Source organism: Strigops habroptila, chromosome 7 (genome assembly GCF_004027225.2).
Source record: "Strigops habroptila isolate Jane chromosome 7, bStrHab1.2.pri, whole genome shotgun sequence".
Taxonomy (NCBI): domain Eukaryota; kingdom Metazoa; phylum Chordata; class Aves; order Psittaciformes; family Psittacidae; genus Strigops; species Strigops habroptila.
Genome location: NC_044283.2, coordinates 43,423,381 through 43,443,983, shown reverse-complemented (window position 1 = coordinate 43,443,983; position 20,603 = coordinate 43,423,381). Strand labels below are relative to the sequence as shown.

At 39.5% G+C, this 20,603-nt stretch overlaps 1 protein-coding gene across 2 annotated transcripts in view; it reads left to right on the top strand.

The window, feature by feature from the left end:
- FNIP2 (folliculin interacting protein 2) overlaps nucleotides 1–13,027 on the top strand; it is a 51,373-nt gene extending 38,346 nt beyond the window's left edge. Inside the window, exons 14-18 of one of the 2 annotated variants that reach the window (XM_030493398.1) lie at nucleotides 612–1,929; nucleotides 2,662–2,818; nucleotides 3,946–4,146; nucleotides 7,841–7,956; nucleotides 9,188–13,027. In XM_030493398.1, coding sequence (XP_030349258.1) covers nucleotides 612–1,929; nucleotides 2,662–2,818; nucleotides 3,946–4,146; nucleotides 7,841–7,956; nucleotides 9,188–9,266 — 1,871 coding nt within the window. In that variant the 3' untranslated portion in view covers nucleotides 9,267–13,027. The remainder of the gene's footprint in view (nucleotides 1–611; nucleotides 1,930–2,661; nucleotides 2,819–3,945; nucleotides 4,147–7,840; nucleotides 7,957–9,187) is intronic. The other variant, XM_030493399.1, reaches the window with a different exon arrangement.
- Nucleotides 13,028–20,603: the final 7,576 nt, after the last annotated feature.

Sequence of the window (20,603 nt, the reverse complement as noted above, 5' to 3'; positions counted from 1 at the left end):
GGATCAAAGCTCATGTTAGTGAGGTTGACTCCACGTACATAGAAGTGCACGTGCCTAGCCCAATAGGGTAGCTACGTGCCTCTTTTTTCAGAACCTTGTTTATTAAGCTAACATTGAATCCTTTATTACTTTTTTTTATATTGGTCCTGAAAAAAATAATTTAAACTGTATGAAAATTCTTGTGTTTAACAGAAAAAGTGACTGCAATAAAGCATAGCAACTTTAATGTGAAAGAAAATGAGTAGAAAAATAGAAAATAGTATAGCTGGATCTATATTCCTTTTCACCCCCTGTTGTGTTAATTTCCAAGTGATTATATCTTGTAAGTATCATGTAAATAAAATCCTTAGTGGCTTTGAACAGAAAGAAACTGAGTAATAGCAGCTAATCCCTCACAAAACACCAAAACCCTTCTGGACAAAAACCAAGAATAAGAAGTACTAAGGGTTGTCTTTTGTTATTCTTTGTTTTAAACTTTTATGAACTTACTGTGAAAGAAACGAGCTGTCTGATTTGTGTCCATAGTAAATGCTGTTTCAGAATGCGTTGAATTTAAGCTAATATCACAACCAAACATAAACATGTGATTTTTGTTTTGTTTTCCTGTATAGGTGATCTCTATGGTGCCATAGGCTCTCCAGTGAGATTGACTCGAACTGTTATTGTTGGAAAACGCAAGGAGTTGGTGCAGCGCTTGCTCTATGTTCTAACTTACTTCATTCGGTGCTCTGAGCTGCAGGAAAATCATCTGACATGGAGTGAGAAGGCTGGGGTAGGAGAGCAAGTGCTAAATGGAAGTAAGATCACAACTGCCCTAGAAAAGGGAGAGGTAGAGGAGTCTGATTATGTCGTTGTCACTGTTAAAAATGAACCTGCTCTTGTGCCTCCAATCCTACCTCCAAAGAATGATGGAAGTAAGAACAATAGTATTGCAGAGTGGGCACATGACCCAGAAGGCACTCATGCTGTCCCAGCCTCTTCAAAAGAAAAGAAAGAAGCAATAGGAAAGGCCAGTCAGAGCTCCGAAGCATCTGTTGACTGTCTAACTAGCAATTTTCGTAAGGGAACAGCTGATGGTAGGAAAAGAATTGTCACTGATACAGGAGTTGTATCCTACCACTTTGAAGAGCCATCTAAACTGGAGGATTTAACAGATACAAAGAAGAACAAGAACCAGAATGAGAGAAAAGTGGAAAACCAGTTGCCTGGTAGGTCATCTGCATTACCTTGTCCTGAAAGGTCTGGCCACAGGAGTTCACACTTGGAAAAGGTCACTTTTCAGATTGGAAGTTCTGCATCACCGGAGTCAGACTTAGAAACTCATAAAAGAGAAATGGAAGAAAATCTGAAAGCATTCAGAAAAAGTCCAGAGGTGATACATTGTGCCTCAAGTTCCACACATCTGCCTGTGGATGCTTCCCAGAATCAAAAAGAAAGTTGTGGAGCTGCCTTTATACCCTTCAGTAAACATGATGTTTGTTATGCACAAACCTCACCTTGTGAGGGGAAGGAGAATATACTTAACCAACATACAGAAAGTAAAGAAGCTGAAATGAATTTAGTGAACACAATATCTAGTGAACCGGTTTTGCCCACAGATAATGTAGAAACTGTAAAATTGCCAAGCCTGAAAGAAACTAGAACTTTATGCTCTGGCAACCTGGAGAACTATTCCCCTAGCTGTGTAGAAGTAGGTCGTGCTGTCAAACAGGATTCCCCTAAAGTAGGTGCTAAAGATGTCCCCTATGGGGATGCTGGAAGGAAAAGCTCCTTCAGAGCTGAAGGGGACATTCCAAGGAACGAGAGTTCAGACAGTGCTCTTGGAGCCAGTGATGAAGAAGGTGATTGTTGTATCCCTGATGAAGCACATGATGATAATGTCAGCAAAAGACTTGAAGAGTTTGCAGAAGTGGAACTTCCTTTACCAAGGTAAAGTAGTTTAATTTAGAACTAAATGGAGTCAAAAGCTGTTGCTACTTCAGAGGTGTTCAGGATTTAAAGTCTGAAATCCTCTGGGATCTTAGTTAAGTTCCTTGCAAACAAATCCATAACAGATGCTGATGTCGTTAGGATTCTTGTAACCAGACTTGGCAAAAAGAAAACTAAGCTGGAGCAGGTTTAGGTAGTGAAATTTTGTGACAAAGATGCCCTTCATATGTCTAATAAAAAAGGTTGATTGCTTTTTATGTGAACTACCTGAAACATTTAATGTAGACAGAATATCTGAGGACACGCAAATTTCACAAGGAGATTTGAAATAAATAAAGGCATCCTATCTGAAAACTTTTGAGCTTTACAGGTGCGATTGGAGCTTGCTCATGCTTGAGGTAGGTAACTAGAAAGAGTTTGCTGCTTGGGCTGAGTTGGAGAAAACTCAAATTTAGCAATCTGTTAGCTGCAGAACAGGGAGCTCATACATACCATAAGCTCTGATATATGTAGATTTGCCTTTTTATAAATTTGAAGGAATTGATACATTGTTCACCTTTTAAAATCTTTCTTTCAAAGAGCACTAGTAATCGGTTTTGTGTATTTTGAGTACAGTGTTGATTGATACTTGCAGTAGAAGCAGGGGTGATAAACCAAGCTTCTCATTCATGTAAAATCTGAATGCAGTTTGTCAAGCAAGAATCTTACCTGCTTTGTATTTCTGTATTTCAGGTCAAATACAATCAGCAGTCAGTGTGTGAAAAATTTTGGAAGATCACTTCTAGGTGGTTACTGTCATACATATGTACCTGATCTAGTGCTGCATGGAATAAATAATGATGAAAAACTCAAGCAGTGTCTACTAGCAGACCTACTTCATGCAATGCATGTGAGTTAATGTACAGTTCTGAGTCATAGCAGTAGTTGTGATATTACTGAGATCTACAGAAGCAGGTCCTCTGAGTAGGTTTCTTTCTACTTTCTACTGTGGCTGTTTGTAACAGCCACATCTGTCTTCCTTCTTGGAAGATGTAAACCCTTAATGCATTTTATGCAAAGCCTGTTCACACAAGAATCACCTGTGCTTTCCTTTATACTGTCTTAGGGTTTCTCTTCAGAGATAAACACAAGGAAAATTGTTTGCAACTTCAAGTTACAAACAAGGGAAAAACCTCAAACTGCTTTTCTTCTCAGTCACAATAGCAGACAATTATCTATCATAAAAATTATGTGCAAGTTGAAACATTTTATTTTGCTGCTAGTGGCATGAGTTGCAAAGGAGATGAAGTCTTGTGGAGGCCTATATTGTACTAGACTGTAGCAGAAATGACTGACTACAGAAAGTAATTGTCTATAGGCAGGAACTTTGCCAAGTTCTTACTCCAGGCACTCCTAAGTTATATAATTAATAACTAACCTTTCACTAAAGTAACTGTGAGACCTTGGAATGCAATTTTAAATGTTTATCTAGTAATTGTCAACAGCTGCTCTGCAGCAATTAAGAGTCATCCTGCTGGAATGAGTTCAGGTACTATCTGGAATAGTGATGCATATTGATGCAACTTCTTTAAACAATATCAGATTGGTCTCATACAATATTGTCTCTTTATACATACCCTGCCTTGATTGTGCAGAGTTAAATCCTTCATATAGCTCTGAAACATTAAATATGCTTTCATCATCACTGGATCAGTGGAATTATTATTCTTTCCATTTTGGAAGAAACTTGTCTTCTCAGGGAAGGTGGAATATTTGAAGAAAAATATTGGAGTTGTAGCTTTGAAGCACTACTTAAATGCCTTGATCAAATTGTCAGTTAAGACTTAACTGATCCGATGCTGTGGGATGTAAACTCTGTCACTGAAGTTGGTATTCCTTGTCATTTTTGAGATGTCTTTGGTTTCCTATTGGTTCCCTTATTCCTGCCTCAGTGTGAATAAAAGTGGAACCTCAAACTGAGTTGTGAAAATGTATGTGAAAGTGTTACATAATGTTTGTATTCTGTATCTGTTGCAGCATCCAGTGCTAGATGAGCCCATAGCAGAAGCTGTCTGCATTATTGCAGACACAGATAAATGGAACGTACAAGTAGCTACAAGCCAGAGAAAGATGATGGACAATATGAAGTTAGGCAAGGATGTTTTGGTTTCAAGTCAAGTATCCAGTTTATTGCAGTCTATTTTACAGCTTTACAAACTCAACGTCCCAGCTGACTTTGTAAGTATTTCTTTACTGGAGACTGTAGGTGATGAAAATTGCTTAGCTTAAGTAGGAAAAGCAGAGTTTTGTACACTGTGTTGCTATACCAATGAACTAATGCCTGAAGTACTGCAGAGTTTGTACAATGTATTTGAGAGAATGAATGGTACAGTCCACTAACAGATACTGTTTTATCTGTAATTTACATGTAATAGATCAGATTAAAGTTAACTACTCCAAAATACATATGATAAAACTAAAGTTGTTCAGGCAATTTTAGCATGGTTCTTGAGTGTTTATGTTTAGGGCTCTTAAATTTGTCTTTTTTTTTTTGTTTGTATAATTTCCACACTTCTCTTTATGTTGTTGAAGCTTCTATCTACCCAAGACTGTTTCTAGCATACAGCTTTCTGTTCTTGGGCTTTTGATCCAACCCCATGCAGGAGATGCCTCTTCCCTCTCCTCCCCAAATAATTGTGCCTCTACGTTTTATGCATGTTTTAGCCAACTCTGTCAAGAAGTACTGTCTTAGGTAACCTTGCCAGTGTCTCCACAGAGTTGTGGGAGGAGACTAAAACCTGAAAACACCTGGGAGCGGGTGGGTTGCAGCAGGGGATTGTTGTATTGCATTATTCCTATCCCACAACATCCTTTCCTGTCCTCGTTAGTAGTGGGGTTCATCAAAGTTCATCATTTGCTCTGATCAGAGCAAATCAGTAATGCTGGTTTTGCTGATTACAGCAAAATTACCCACAAGTGTCACAGTGGTAATTATAATGCAGTTTTATCACACGATTGTAGGCAAGGGCAGATAGGGTGGATTTTTCAGTAGTCACCCCTTTTTCAATTAACTGAATTGCTTTGTCCTTCAGCAGATAGTCTTGTGAAACTTTGTAGGAGCCTGTGTCATGGCTGTGCTAGCAGATGGAAGAGGAAGATAGAGCTAAACACTAACATCTGTAAATAGTATTAGTCGCACTGTTTTGAATAAAGTTAGTGGTGTTGATTATGCTAAGTTCTTGAAGTCAAATGCTAGGCAAAATATGTGGATATGTAGTCAGCATTGTCTCTGAATTCTTCTGGGCATTGAAAAATATGCAACTTTGGTTAAAATTATATCTTAATACTTGCCCAGTAGCACCTTAAATTCTTACATTTTTAATCTGTATATTTGATTGTGCAACTGAATCGTTCTTTCCAATGTTGCTCTCATGTTTGTGTATGCAATTTCTGTATGATTTGTTTGGTGTGGGAGGGGTTTGGAAGTAGAATATTTTTCAGGGATTTTTTTATTTCAGTTTTTCTTGGAAAAAGGCACAATGAAATGGCAATGCTAGGAGTTTGTAATTTTTCTGTAATCCATGTTAGATACACTGTGATCCTTCTGTCAGTGGATTTTAAAACTCTTTACTTAAACAAAACCATCGGTGCATGGAAGCTGTGTTCCACTAAACTCTAGGGGGAGAAGTGTGACTCTTTTGTAGTGGTTCTATTGATTTAAATTTTGACAAAAGCATATTGATCAGAAATGAATATAAAGCAGTATGCTTGAAGTTTCCTTTAGGAGTGCACATTTTTTTTTACATGCAGTTACTGCATAGGTGGGTACGTTTTTGGGTTTTGTGGTATAACAAAAAACACAGCCCAACTTTTGAAACCGGATGAAAGGCAAGTGGCGATACCTTTGTTGTGGCACTTTAGGGTGGTGACCTCACTGCAGAGAGCTTTGCAACCTGCCAGGGTGAGAAGGAAGTGATTATCATAACTGCTGCATGTTAGCAATATGTCAAAAGTTTTACCTGCATGTTTAAACTCATTTGAGCTACTTTCCTACTTTTAGAAGTGACTTGATGTTTTGTTTTGTTTTGTATTTTCCATTTAGTCAATGAGGAAAGCTGCAGAGGAAGCTAACAGTACAAAAAAAAAACAAACCAAAAAACCAAAACCAAAAACCCAAAACTTGTGGACATTTTGAACAAAATGGATTCATGTACCAAGCTTATGGAGAGAAATGTTTTTTGATTCTTTGCATCAGGAGGAGCAGATAATCCTATAAAGAATCTCTCTTAGAATAATGTGGGATTCTTCCTTACTTACTCCCTCACACCTTAAAATAATAATATAAAAGCCATAATCCTTTGGCATGAGTACTGGAATTGAAATATGTTGACCTGCTACTTTGTGAATCAGCTGCATGCTCCCCTCAACCACTGAGGAAGTGCTCATAGGCTTTTTGCATAAGGGTTGCCTGTAATGGAAGAGAGTATTTCCCTTTCAGCTAGAATCAGAAGCGTTACAAGTATAATGACTTCACTGAAAATTCACTTGAAGCAAATAGATAAACTACTCTCAAAAAGCTTTTGCCTTTCCTCCACTGGTGGCAGTGATCTTATTCTACTACTATGTAGCATGTTTTTATAATGCCTCTTTATCTTCCATGGTTAAGACATAATATAAACTCAGAGAATCATTAAAAATCTTCATCTTCCTCCAGACCAGAAAATACATGGTAGACTACCTACAAGTATGAGTCTTATCTTTGCTCATTATTTTTTAATTACCGAAACTGGTTTCACAGGATCTCGTTTCTAATACTAATGGCTTTCATTCAACTCGAAAAGTACATCAGACAATGGCCTGAAGCTGTTTGCTGCTACTGTTTCTAATTGCTGTCTATGCCTGCCAGATGATTATATATTTGATAATATGAGGTTCTGCATGCACTTCCTGCTTTCATCTCCTGGAGTTTGGAGAGCTGAACTAATTTAACTTTTTTGAAGTGGTCATCACGGTGGAAATAAGGAATATATCAATTTGAATATACCCTCTGTCCTAGAACAGAATACCTGATAAGGCGTCTTAGGTACTCATCTTGTGAAGACATCATACCTACTCTCCTTGTCTTATGAAAATAAACCCTCTCTCTCTTTGAAGCTAAGGTTCATCTGCTCTCCTGTAGTTGGTGTGTGAGAAATTATCATGCATCACATGACTATTTAAAAATAATACATGTTTCTAGCATGCTACTGCTGAAAGAAAAGGGGAGTAATTACATTGTTTTTTCAGTTTGAACTACTACCTTTTGGCAAGCAGCCAAATGTTAAATTTAATTTTAAATTAGAAGTACCTAGAACTAATTAATACAAATGTCTAAAAAGGATTCATAACCTAGCTTCTATTGTAAAGTAGTGAGCAAAAGAGCTATAAAATTATGACAAATAAGATAATAGTGTCTTCTAGTTCTTGAGTCTTAGTTTCTTGAATGCAGATCCCTAGAGGTAGAGTGCTACTTTTAGGAACTGTTGTCTAAACTGAGTCTTTCAGAAAAAATAGTACTGACAACAAAGACATCTTGATCCAAGCGTTCTGGTTTGATTCTTAGTAAGATGTTTTAACCTGGTTAAAACTATTTGGGTCAGCAGAAACGCTGTGGCTGACTTGAGTGGAAAATGGATGTGCTGTTTATGCTGCCCAAGAAAGCTGGAGTGCCCCAGTTTTATGAGGGAGTTCCCCTTTGAGGGGGTAGTGTTAACTTTGTAATGGTGCCAGCACAGCTGTAACAAAACCAATTGCCTCTTCTAGATTTTTGGGTGGACATTAATTTTGAAAGATGTTCTAGCTTAGATAAAAGCTGAAATTATATGCTTACATTCCTGTAAAGTTTGCATGCAATTGCTAAAGCCATTCTGAGGCTTTTGGTCTGTGTTTACAGTGCATAATGCATCTTGAGGATAGACTACAAGAGATGTATCTCAAAAGCAAAATGCTTTCAGAATATCTGCGAGGACATACAAGAGTGCATGTAAAAGAACTAGGAATGGTATTGGGGTGAGTATTACAGGTATTGGTTAATGGCAAAACTTGGGGCAGTTATTTTCTTTTCCAGTTTCTGAATGTTGGTATCTTGTTGCCATGAGGACTTGCTTCTTCATATCTAGCACTTTATTGTGTGTCTAATAAAGTGTAAGTGGGTTCTACTGAACCATCTGGAAATCAGGAGGAAACAGTTCTACAGCAAGAACCAGTTACTCATCATTCTTAAATCTTCAGAATGAAGAAAGTTTGGATTTTGGTCATTAGGATGTTATCCACGCATTCATACACACTTTCTGTCTCAGCCTCCCCTGATGAAAGCTTCATCCCACCAAATACTTCAGAATTTTTGGTTAGGTGGTGCAGTTGTATATTGAGGGAAGAAGGCTTCTCAAAAAGCAGGTGTAAGAAAAACAGATGTCCTCTTTGGCAGCTGTCTTCTAACAATAGTACTTGATTGGCATACGATCTTTAGAGATGCACCTGCTGGCAGCAGAAGAGGGGAAGGGGGAAGAAGTGAAGACACATTCCCAAGAAGATGGATTTTTAGCACTGTAGGCAAAACTTAATTTATCTTTTTCCAGGCTGTTCAAGATTTCATACTGGGAACTGTAGTTGTAAGTAGCGAAACCCAGAAATAAGCACTTTGCTCAGTGTGTGTATATGTGTACAGATATATATAAATATATAGATATGTCCTGGCTTCTGAGCAGCATTACATTTGGAAATGGTTGGAAACTGAACACTGCATTTGAGAGACATTCCTGGTACTATTATTGCACAATAATGAATTAATTCCAGATTTTGGTCTTTTTTGGTAAAAGTGCTACTGTATGGTGAACTGACTTATACTCAAAACATGAAATGCAGAATCCTCCATTAGCTGATGTTTAGTACTTTCTTAAACTGGGCTTATTGGTGCCTACTGACTGGTAAGATTAAAGCTAAGGCTTATGATTTGGTAAATAAATAAAAGTTTTTATTTAAACCCCAAAAGATTATATACCACTAAATGTAATACTGCTATCTTTTGACTTAAGTGGTAGCGTACTTCTTGATTTTAAACATTATTACCTACCTTTACTGGTATGTAATGAGTAATGGGAATAAATAAGAATGTAACAGTTAACTCAGTATAGCAAGACACTTCCAGTTTCTTTAAAGTGGATAAAAAATATCTTCTTGTGTTTCTGTTTTGTGAAGGTAATTGTGTATTTTAAAGTCTGTCTCTCTTTTTAATTTCTAGGATTGAATCCAATGACTTGCCTTTGTTGGCTGCTATAGCAAGTACTCATTCCCCGTATGTTGCTCAAATACTCTTATAAATTAAAATCTCAGGATAGTCATTCCCTTAAAGTAAAACAAATAAAATGGGAATGTTGAATGAAGAACAGAGGTGCCAAACACTGGTAAAGGGGAACACTGAGGAAAGCAGGTGATGCCTGTACCATCTACACCTTCTGATTCTGATTTCAACCGGATGTTTTATCGAAGGACTTCAGTTTACATGACGTAAAAGGCATTCAGGTTTTTCTTACAATCTCACTTCTGACTTAAAGCAAGGAAGTGGCTGCATCCTTGCATTTTATTTTTATTCAAAGGACAGAAGTTAACACTATGTGGCAGACCAGGAGCTGCCGTCTAAAACGCTGCTCAAAACCATGAAGTAACAGTTAAAAGAACAAGTGGGTTAGAATGGATTTTGCAATACTACGCTTGTGAGTGTGGTGTGGTGTATGTTTCTTTGCTGGGGAGGAGGAGGAGCTGTAAACTATGTATATAGCATTCCTATACACAAGTGTATTAGATGGGACATTATTTTCTAGCAGAGCATACACATGATTTTGTATAGTAGACATGATGGGCTCAGAACAAGGAACCTGGATTCAGCAGCCAAATGCAATGTGAGAATGGATGTATGCATGAGGTCATGTGACTTTTCTCTTGAAGGAGAAGAGGTTAAGAAAGCTGTGGCTGCTTCTGTTTCAATGAGGAGGCATTCAGATGAGCCCATGGCTAGAAGTGGAATGGAATGGACTTCCAGGATAGGGATTTTGTGGGAAAGCCTTATGGAATTTCTGCTACAAGTTTACATTTGTTGCTGATGCAACTTCAATAACTCTTTTGAGTTTCTGTATGACTGTAGTCCTGGGAACTAAACCTGTGTCTTGGTGTCATTGAGTATTACTATTTCCGAGGAGTATGAATTTGACAAACTTTTGTATACCAGTGCTGTTAGTGCATGTCTGTGCGCATGCACTACACCAAGCAATGGGCACAAACTGAAGACAATCTTATTGGGGAAATAGAAGACAACAATCAGCCCCTCACCAAACCTTTAGTCACAAGTATAACTTTTTTCCAGCTACTAGTTGTCTCTAAGTAGGAATAAGAGGAGCATTGTCTGAAGTAAAATGAAATGTAGGGGGCAAACCCCAGTATTTGATATTACTATGAATGTTTGCAATTACCCTCTTTGATTCTACAGAAATCTTGAACTATCATCCGGGTGCCTTTCCTTAATAGGTTAACTACTCTGAGACCAGAAACTACTTCTCCACTAGTTGATACTGGCCTTCTGTGTTTCTAGAAAGCAAAATAAACTTTTGTATTTCACTGTTTTCATCTGGTTGATAACATAAATGTAAAAATTTGACTTTTTTTGTGTAAAGTACTGTTAAGCTGGATATGAAACTATGGACCAGAGTAAGGAGAGAGAACAAAAGGATCAAAACAGACATTCTTAAAGAAATGGAAAACTCAATGTTGGACCGTTCTGTTGTGAGCCAGCATGAATGAGGTGTCTGAAATGGTGAGCTTGCAAGCAAATTGCTAGCAACATAATTGCTTGGGAATAGTGAATTCTAATAAGAAACTCCTGGTCGCCGTTTGTGAGTTCTCCTCATTGGTGATTACAGATTTTTAATACTGAAGGGGCACACTTTTATTAAAAGTGTTTTTATTTCCTACTACCTTGATGTTTGGACTTTTCTACAGTAAACTTTCAATGATTTGAAACAATGAAATGTGCATATTGTGAGTTGTTTAAATGTGATGGGGGTCTTGATTAACCTTGTATTGCTTTTTGAGGGAAATGGGTAGACTGACCTACTGTGAAGAGAGGTTGTTTCCAAGTGGAGGATTACTTAATATTGTGATACAATGCTTCTAAAGCTATTCCTTGTATGCTGGGTTTCTGACCTGACATTCCAGATGGGGTTTTTTTTATTGCATTTTCATACTTGTCCCTAGTATTCTGCCTAAAAAGGCTAAAATCTTTCTATGGTTCATGTGTTCTACTACTACTTGCAGTTAAGCGAGCTTTTCCTGGCTTTGGTCTGTGACGCCTATCTGCTGGAAAGTAAACTTACCTCTGCATATAGCCATCAGCAGATATCACTCTATTCCACAAGGTTAAGACAAAGTAAGAACCATAGAGCAAGTCACATGTTCCTAAACTACCCCTGTAATGGAGAACGTGTGTGCGTGCATGTGTAAGGCTACAAAACTGCTTCCCTGAATGTATATAGAAATCCTCATGTACTTTCTGGATTCCATGACACTCTTAAATAGTAGCTGAGTTCATTAAAAGTCAGTTCCAGTTCTCAAATATTAGTTGGGTTTTTATCTGAACAGACTTTGACAATTCTTCAAAGAAATATGTGCTAACATGGAAATAAGTGCTTTTGTTATCACAGGGTGTGCTAAGGAAGTCAAAGGTCAGGCAACGTTCAGTGATTGCAAGACTAATGCCGTGTTCGGTAACACCTGATTTTACTACATCAACTATTTAAAAAAAAATTAAATCTGACTTTGGGCAAGACTTTAAATTAGCCTGGGGGTGACATGTGAGCCAATGGTCAAAAGCACTTGGATTTTCTTCAGCCCAGGCTAAAACTTTATAGTTCTTGCTGCTTTCTCTAACATTTTGCTGCTCTTCAGAATTTACATGACGAACTATCTTGTTCTCATAGTTTTAGTTTTGCGGGAAGAAAATCCAAGAAAAAGCTGTTCATTACTTTTAAAAGGCTCTGGACTACAGAAAGTTAAATACATATTTTCCCTTCCACCAAATGTACTACCTCAGTTGACAGGATTCCACCTTCTAGGGCTTCTTTCGACTCTTAAGTCTTTAACTTGTTTTTGGTAGCATCTTGCTGTTTATGTAAATTAGTGCGGCATGACGGGGCAGTAAGTATTTACAGATGTGTTGTTAGACATCTCTAGGGCATGTTTCTGTTTTTATTTTAATAGGATGAAAAATTATATGAATGTACAGATGTGTTTAAAATTGATAATGTAGCTTAATTTTCAAATATTCCAAAGTTGGTTTTATCAGTATTATGTAGTTTTTTGTAAACTTAAATACATACTTTCTTGGTTAAGTGGGAGTGCACAGTCTTTCCAAAATCCCACATAAGTGCAGTTTACACAGTGCAATTTAAAGAATGTATGCTTTTTTTTTTCCAGGCAAGACTAAACCCTCATACACAGAGGCGAGGAATAACTGCTAAACTGTAGTATTTAATCTAAGTTAATTTTTTAACCCCAAATGATACCAAGATCTAAACATTTTAATTTAACTAGGTACTCTCAGAACTAATTCATACAATTTTCATCTGCCCAAAAGAAATGTATAGACACTGGTTCTGTAATTCACATTTCTGATGGCATCTTTCAGAGTTATAGACTGATCTTCCTCGTTCCCTACTACATGCCTTTTCACTATTAAAGTCAAAAACCCTTTTCAGACACACCAAACTCTTGTATATAAAGTTTACACAAAACAATAATTTATCCCTCAAAGACCCAAATCAAAATTGAGTCTGAACTGCTGAATATTCTCTATACTGGGGGTGTTTTTGAGGTCAAGTGGGCTAATTTGACATACATAGCAAGTTTTCCATAGTAGAAAAAAAACGTGTGTTGTTATTGCATGTTTGGAGAGCATAGGCTTTTTTAGGAATGACTGAATACCAATGTCGAACTACATGGATTTTTTTTCTTATAGTTGTTTATGTGCGCTATCATTTTGGTCTATTTCTTTGCGGCATTTGGTGCAATAAACTTTCTGTAATGAAAATAAGTGGTATTTGGTATCTTCCTTTTTAAAACTTCTCAAGTAACTGTTCCAGTTGTTGTAGGTGAGGTCTAATAGTGCATGGACATCCAATACCCCAGTAGTGGAGTGAGTAAGTGTTGCAAGAAATTCCTTAACAGGAAGGCTTTGCAAAATTTGGAGCCTAATTGAACACTATTCCCATCTTTGGAAGCTTTACCCCACTTAGCTATGAAAACAAGAGCTCTTATAGTGTGAAAACTAACTGCAAAAAATAAGGGAAAAGGAAGACACTGACTGCTGGAATAGGTCCTGCAGAGGTTCTGCACACCTGTGTGGCTGGCATTTAAATCTAATGCATATGAAAAGAGCTCTCTGAAAAATGTGTTGCTGTTACATAGTATATCCCATTTTGAAAATTACTCAGTCTAACAGGAATGAGTAACACTTTGTGCCTACTAGTTATTAATTGGTTGATGGACTTGACATGGATGAGTTTAAAATAAAGAGGTGTTCAATTCGTGTCCAACTCCGTGACCTGAACTTACACTTAGTATTCTGCAGCTTACTGGAAAGAACAAAAATGGAGAAGAGATGATCGACTGTAATTATGCTGAATACCTTTGAACACATCTGAGCTATAGCCCTATTTGAAGGGTGTAAGTGCTTCTTACATGTAGACTGAAATATTTGAGGTTTGTTTGTTTGTCAGGCTAACAAGGATTGGAAAGAAAAAAAACCCCAGGAACTTCTCAAAGGTGCTAAATTCTTGCGATCACACACTTGAAATAAGGGGAAATGTCTGTTGTGTTGTCTATTATGAGTCCTGTGTAATTTGTGCTCCTGTTACTGCTCTTGCGGAAATGGTGGCGTGTTATAGAGGTTAACCAGATTTGGTGTTCATGAGAATGAGTTTTTTAGTGTGAAAAGTTCATCAAATGATGGTGCTGGTGAGTTGTAACCTCACCCCAGCTATCTTCTTGCAAAATTGTGTAGCTGCCTCCTTCTTTCTAATTCTGCGTATTCATAAGAAGGCTTGAAACAATTTAATGGCAAACCCCTATAACAAGGGGAAGACCCCATTGCCCTGTCCGGTCATTCCCTCTGTCATGCTAGCTGCATGTGCAAGTCGCTTATGCTGTGGCTTGTTCTTTTACTTACTGAATCACTCATGGCCCAGTGCAGCATAAGTCTGGGAGAAAAAAGGCTGCTGATGGTTGCCTGCTGGGTTACCAAGTTTAATTTGGCTCCAGTAATTGCTAGTGTAAGGGTAAGGGAAGAGGAGGAATCCCTTAGCTAGGAACAAGAGAGAAAAGGAGTGAGATTGCTCCAGCTCCTGCTGTCTTCAATACTTGTGGGCTGTTGGGCTGTCTCCACAGTTTGTACAATTTTGGCTTTCACCCAGGCTTTGTAAGACTCCATGAAGCTCATCTGCTCTGGCTTCACTACTTTTAAAAATTGTAGTGAAGCAGTTTAGTTCAGTTGGTCATATCAATTGGTGTAACTTTTTTCTAAAGGACACTTGGCCAGCCTCTGCCAGAATTTTTATGACTGGGACTGTGGCAGATAAGCAAGAGGCAGATGCGCAGGCTGAGTGGTATGAAATGGCCAAGTCCTGGGAAAGGGTAGAGACCTGTATTAATAAAACCTTATGTGGTATGGCTGAGAAGGCTGCCAAGGAGCTTTTGGAACTGACAGCTGCAAAAGAGAAAATCATACGTGGATTTGAATATCTCCCAATCTCTGCAGTCAAATTCTGTGATTTAATCAAAAAATGTGACTTGAAATAATACAAATATTAGTGTCAAACAACTCATTTTCCTTCTTACATAAATGGCAACAAGGATCACAGAACTGAGGAAGAGATTCTCCCCATATGTAATGAGGAGTTCAAGGCTACAGCAGATGTAAGTAATCGTTAACTATATCACAAAGTAACTAAGTCTTGTGCCAAAATTCTGCTAGTCTTCCTCACTCCTTTTCATAGCAAAGCCTTCTGATAATCATCCATGCACCATATTCTTTCTTTTTCTGTACATAGGCTGTTGGAGAGAGCCCGACTGAACATAGGATTCAGGATTTTGGACATAAAGGGCATGCAGCTGAGTGACAAACCATGAGACTGTGACCTATAAGGCTTCTGATCCCATACAAAATTAGCTTAAGTGACCACATGCTAGTAATCCACATTCTCGAAAATGACTCTTAGAATAGTTGCAGTCAGTTGTCTGTCTGGCACAATCCGAAAGCTAAAACTGTTTAAGCAGTACAAGTAGGATAGCATTTTGTCTTGAAATCCTAAAGGTCAATACAAGGCTAAAGGGCTTAGGAGTGACACAGTCAAGCACTTAAAAATAAATATAATCTCATAAACTGGATTTCTTCCGTTGGGAGCTACAAGAGATTCCACTGTGATCTGTCAAAATGCTTTTTGAGAGGGAGTGAAATGTCCTGAGGAAGAAGTTTCCCACCAAGGAAGAAAGCTCCCACTATTGGTGGATGTGGAAATAGGAAGCGATACTTAGGCCTGCTTGAAAACTTTCTCAGCGAGTGCTTGTGCTGTCTGATAAGATTGCCATGGGACTGAGGGCTGGGATACTTGGCCCACAAAAAATGTTTTGCCTCCAATTGAGTTGAATTCCAATCCCATATACATAACAAAATAATTTCAAATAGGTCCTTAACTACCATTTTACCTTTATTATACTGCCTTGTCTCTTTTTCCCTAGGCAAAATGAGCCTGGGGAGTTTTCTCCTCTTTTCTGTGTGTTATTGTCACATAAATGTTTTCATTTTTCATTTCCTACAGTATTGTATGACTTTTTTTAAGATCTGCACAGGCCCTGTTAGCCTTAAGGTGAATAAGTCTCCTAAAGTTGTTCACTTAAGCTTTAAAAATACAGGGGTTTTGAACTGAGCATTTTTTGTTGAACTAGTTGCGATTCCCTAGAACATGCAACTTTTTGGACCTAGCAACACAGGTGCGTCATTAAAAAATCACATTTCCATACCATCAGCTCCTCCTGCCTTCTGGAAAGGACTGGCTTGTGTAAGGGCACTACAGTTGTGGTGCAAGCACTGTAATTCTTAATGTTTATTTCTAGTAGGGAAAATCGTAGAATGGTTTGGGTTGGAAAGGACCCTGAGATCATCTAGTTCCAACTCCCCTGTCATAGGCAGGGACACCTCACACTAGACCATGTTGCCCAAGGCTCTGTCCAACCTGGCCTTGAATGTACCGTACCTTTTGATTTAGGAAGCAGAGGTGCTTGGGGTGCCTGAATCATTGCAGCCTGTTTGCAGTGTGGGTGAAGGCAGCCTTCAAGGTTGCCTGAGTCCCAAGCCTGCCTGGCCCTCATGTCATGGCCTTGCTGTTCAAGAATACAGGGAGCGGGGGGTGTGTGTAAGACACAAATGGAGGTACTGCTGAGGGAAAGCTAGCTTTTATCGTTTGTCCCACTGTTTACCATAATTGCACTTCTGTATTCTCCTGTAAGGGTTTGATGTCCCTAACATGGAAAGATGGCTGAATCTGAAGGCTCATTGAGCTGGGCCTCTTCATGCCTCGCTGATGTCATTGCCAGAGTGGGCAATGGTCTGACTTGTGTCAGCACAGTACAGCTGGGGACATAACTTAGATACCAATGTTCCAAGTGAGTTTGTCAGGCCTCTGCTATTTAAAGCATTTGTGTTAGACCCAGCTATGGCTACACCCCAAGGTAGACAGCTGCCTCTGGTTTTCCATGTGCCATTTTCTTCCCACAGGAATGCAGAAGTCTCTCCTGTTGCTCAGTAGTGAGTAAACACCAAAAGCAAAAGATGCAAAGCCCAGTCGTAATGTTGCTAAATAAATTCTGAGTGTTGCAGGTAACTCAGTGGCTAGAGGGAGTGGTTGGAGGAGTAGTTGTGCTTTATTATATGCTTGAGTTAAATAAGCTGTGAAGAATACCTGGTGGCTTCCCAGGTGTGAGTGTCAATGCTCTTGATAGACAGGGAAGCTGGTAATTCAGGGACACCGTCCTCACCTTCAGAAGGCTTCCTGTCCCAAGCCTCATGATGTTTAAACTATGTTGCTGCTAAGGACCTAATCTAACTCATTCATCTCTGGGATCATACTAAACCTTACAGGGAAGCTGGCTTGCCTCTTCCGCCACCCCCTTGCTTCTTTTCAAATTAGTATTCTCTTTTCTTCTAAACACATGAAGCTTTTTCTGCATGTCTATTTTTGTGGCCAGCAACTGCCCTGCCAGCTGGAGAAAGCTGGTATGGACTTTGTGGTCGGTGCTGAGGAGATTCCAAACCTTGGTCTAGTTGGAGAATGAAGAGCTGAGTGGCTTTATCCTGGGAGGCAAAATGTTTGAAGCAGGGATCCCTAGAAATTGCCATCCTGATGAACCCAAGTGGCAAACTGCATCTGCAGGTTGTCTTGCTGCTGGTTGCTGAGTATCACAAAGTGTCACTTTCTCAGGGGACTATGCTAAAAAGCATGTAACTACCATTTTGTACACAGAGGAGCTTGTTAGCGGTCTGAGGCAAAGACTCTGGCATCATCAGACTACCCTTTGCATTGTAACACTTCTAATAGTTTGACGATGGTTGGCTGTCAATGTGCATACCACTGCTGTTTTTGTCAGAGCTGTGATGCTGAGCTGGGTTGTGTTGTAGTTAAGATTGAAACATGACTGCGGAGTACTTGCTTAAATTAAATGCGGCTTTACATGCTCTGAGATGATGTATAGCATAGAGCTTCCTAATAGCACAGCTTGTCAGCATAGTACAGCACTGTGCAGCCATACTGAGATCACCTCTGGATTCACTAAACCTGGCTCTAGTCACTCTGTAATACATCTTAATCTCAGTACCATGGCAAGTTAAACACACTGATTAACCGTTCCTAATGGTCAGGAATTCTTGACTAAGCTTCTTGACTAAGCTTGGCTGATGGCAGGTCAGGAATTTTCACCTTGTGTCTGTGGCTCAGCATAAAATCAGCTTCTGTTTATTTTCTCAGCATTCTGATAATTACCGCTGTTCATTACAGAGGGATGAGGTGGTTGGCCAAAGGTATGTGGGGAGGCTGCGGCGAAGGCTGGTATCTGATCTGAGTCCTAAAATAATGCTTTCATCATTGGACAGTCCTACTGGCCAAGCTGGGGTGGGGGCATGCATACACCTCCCTTTTCCCTTCCTGGCAATTGCTTAAAAAAGGCAGAGACAAGTGTCTGGCATCCAAACGCGTGTTTTGGGAAAGAAAAAAGAAAAGGGAGTTCTCTCATTCTTGCATACTGCCCCAAAGGTTTATTGTGTATAATTACAATTGGGCCTATAGTTTAGCCGAAAGTATCTGCCATGCAGATGCTGCCAAAGAAATGTATTTTGGTTTTCTAAACACCTGCTTCTTTGCTCTTATGCATCTTTATTTTTTGCTTGAGATGTATGAATGATGTGGGAAAAAGTAACTCATGACAAGCTGCTAAGCAACACTTAGTGAGAAATAGCAGGAGTCAGTAATCACTCAAGAGAAGCTCTAGTTTTCAGAAAAATTAAGGCAGAAGTGAAAGATCAAACTTGTCTCAGTGAGTTTCTTGTTTGAGGCAGTGGGAAGGTGTTACAGGCAAGCATGTGGAGCGTAGAAGATGTTAACTTACTGCTTCACAGAAACAGCTTATGCACAAGGTTTTGCGCATTGACTTGCAGGTATCTGTAATGAATGTTCTGCCATGGTGATGCAGTATCTTTATATCTGCCTATTTTGATACAGAAAATAATGCTGTGAAGTGCGAGCTGAAATACAGTAACCAGTGTTATGGCTTTAATCTATGCAAAAGGACAGGGACAGGAGGAAATGTAAGAATGAGCAAAACATTATAATTATGGGTGATAAATGCCACTTGACTCTGTACCAGTGCCTGTTATGAGTTCCTGATTCACTCTTGGTGCTGGTTATTTTAATCCATGTGGTGGGAATCAGATGATGAAAATCAACCATGACCAGACAAGATGTGACTGTCATTCTCTAAGAGGATAAATTGCTATGGTAATCCTGCCCGTTGTTGGTGGGGACCTGGCTGATTTTGGCCAGCTGTTGCGTAGCTGGAGATGGTGGGTCCCCTTTGGGATAAGGTGCCTTTTGGATAATTAGACAAATGTACAAACTGTGTCTCAAAGGATGTTAAATGATACTGCTGCTGGAGATTTAGTAATGGCTCTTACTGTAGAAATGAGTGGTTGAGAGGCAAATGCCAAACCCAGCTGGAGCCTGAGTTTTTGCTACATGCCAAGGGGAAGAAGTACAAGGTTTGACAGCAAGAGAAAGAGAAGGCTGGGCACCTGCTATAGGAAGGAATACTGTTTATAGAATCACAACATATTTAGGGTTACACGGGACTTTTAAAAGCCATCTAGCCCAACCCCCTGCAGTGAGCAGGGACATCTTCACCTAGATCAGGTTGCTCAGAGCCCTGCCCAACCAAATAAGCACATTATTTTGATCTTTGTGCTCATCAGATGAGGTTGGGCCTCTGATCTCATCACCCAAGTGTGCGGGTGCTACTGCTAGTGCAAGGGAAGTGGCTGCAGCAGGTGAAGAAAGACAACAGGTCTGCCCCTTTCAGCATAGTCTGCTTAAAGCAGTGATGAAATGGGCATTCCGGACAGTGGGTTTCACATTAGTTAAGCCAATCTGCTGTTGATCACTTGTGTTTGCTGGTGGAAATCTACCCTTACCTACCTGCTTGCAGTAGGGGTCAGATGAGAGCTACTACTGACACCTTGAGAATCCATAGCCAGGTGTTGAGGATGGGAAGGAGAAGCACGACTCCCCTTTCCAGCATCGCCTACTCGTTACTTCAGCTGAGCTGTAACATGAAAACTGCACCCTGAAGGACTGGTGAGCTAACAGAGCTACAGCTGGCTATAATGCCTAAACACGTGTTCTGTGGGACCAATGCCAGTTCAGTTCTCCTTTTCCCCAGCTGCAGCTAGTATAAAAGCTGGTTTCAGATTGCTTGCCTAGCTCTAGATAGGCATCAAATAGCTCAGCTTTGCAGACCCTATTACCCTTTGCGTTATGTTCTATTGGACCTGATTGTTATTCCACCAGACACAAAGGTAATCTATTGAAAGATATCCTAATTGTTTCCTTCCTCATCGCTGAAGCCCCCTGTGAGGGTAGCTGATGTTATTTCTGACCTTAATATCACTCTAAGAAGAGGAGTAACTCCTATTCTTACTGTAGGAAAGTGTAGGGTATATTCAGTCTGTTTCCAGTTTGTGACTCTGCCCCCTGACCATTACAGAACATTGGCAGGGACATGGGGCTGGTGGTGGGCATCAGTGGGTAATCCAGCTGAGCATCTCCTACAGCTCTGAAAGCTGTAGAAGGGCATAGTGTAGCTCCGGTTCCCTTCAAGATTAGAGTCCTGGTTTTGTCTGAATTATGACCAGAATTGTCGCTGCTCCGAGCATCAGCAAAGGCAGCTGCTGATAAATTAGGTGCAGAAGCAGCAGCTGCAAAATCACTGTCCTGCCTGCTGGGGAAACGCAAAGTTATAAGAGAATTATGATGAACTGCTAAGAATATTTTGCACTCAGAAGGCATTTC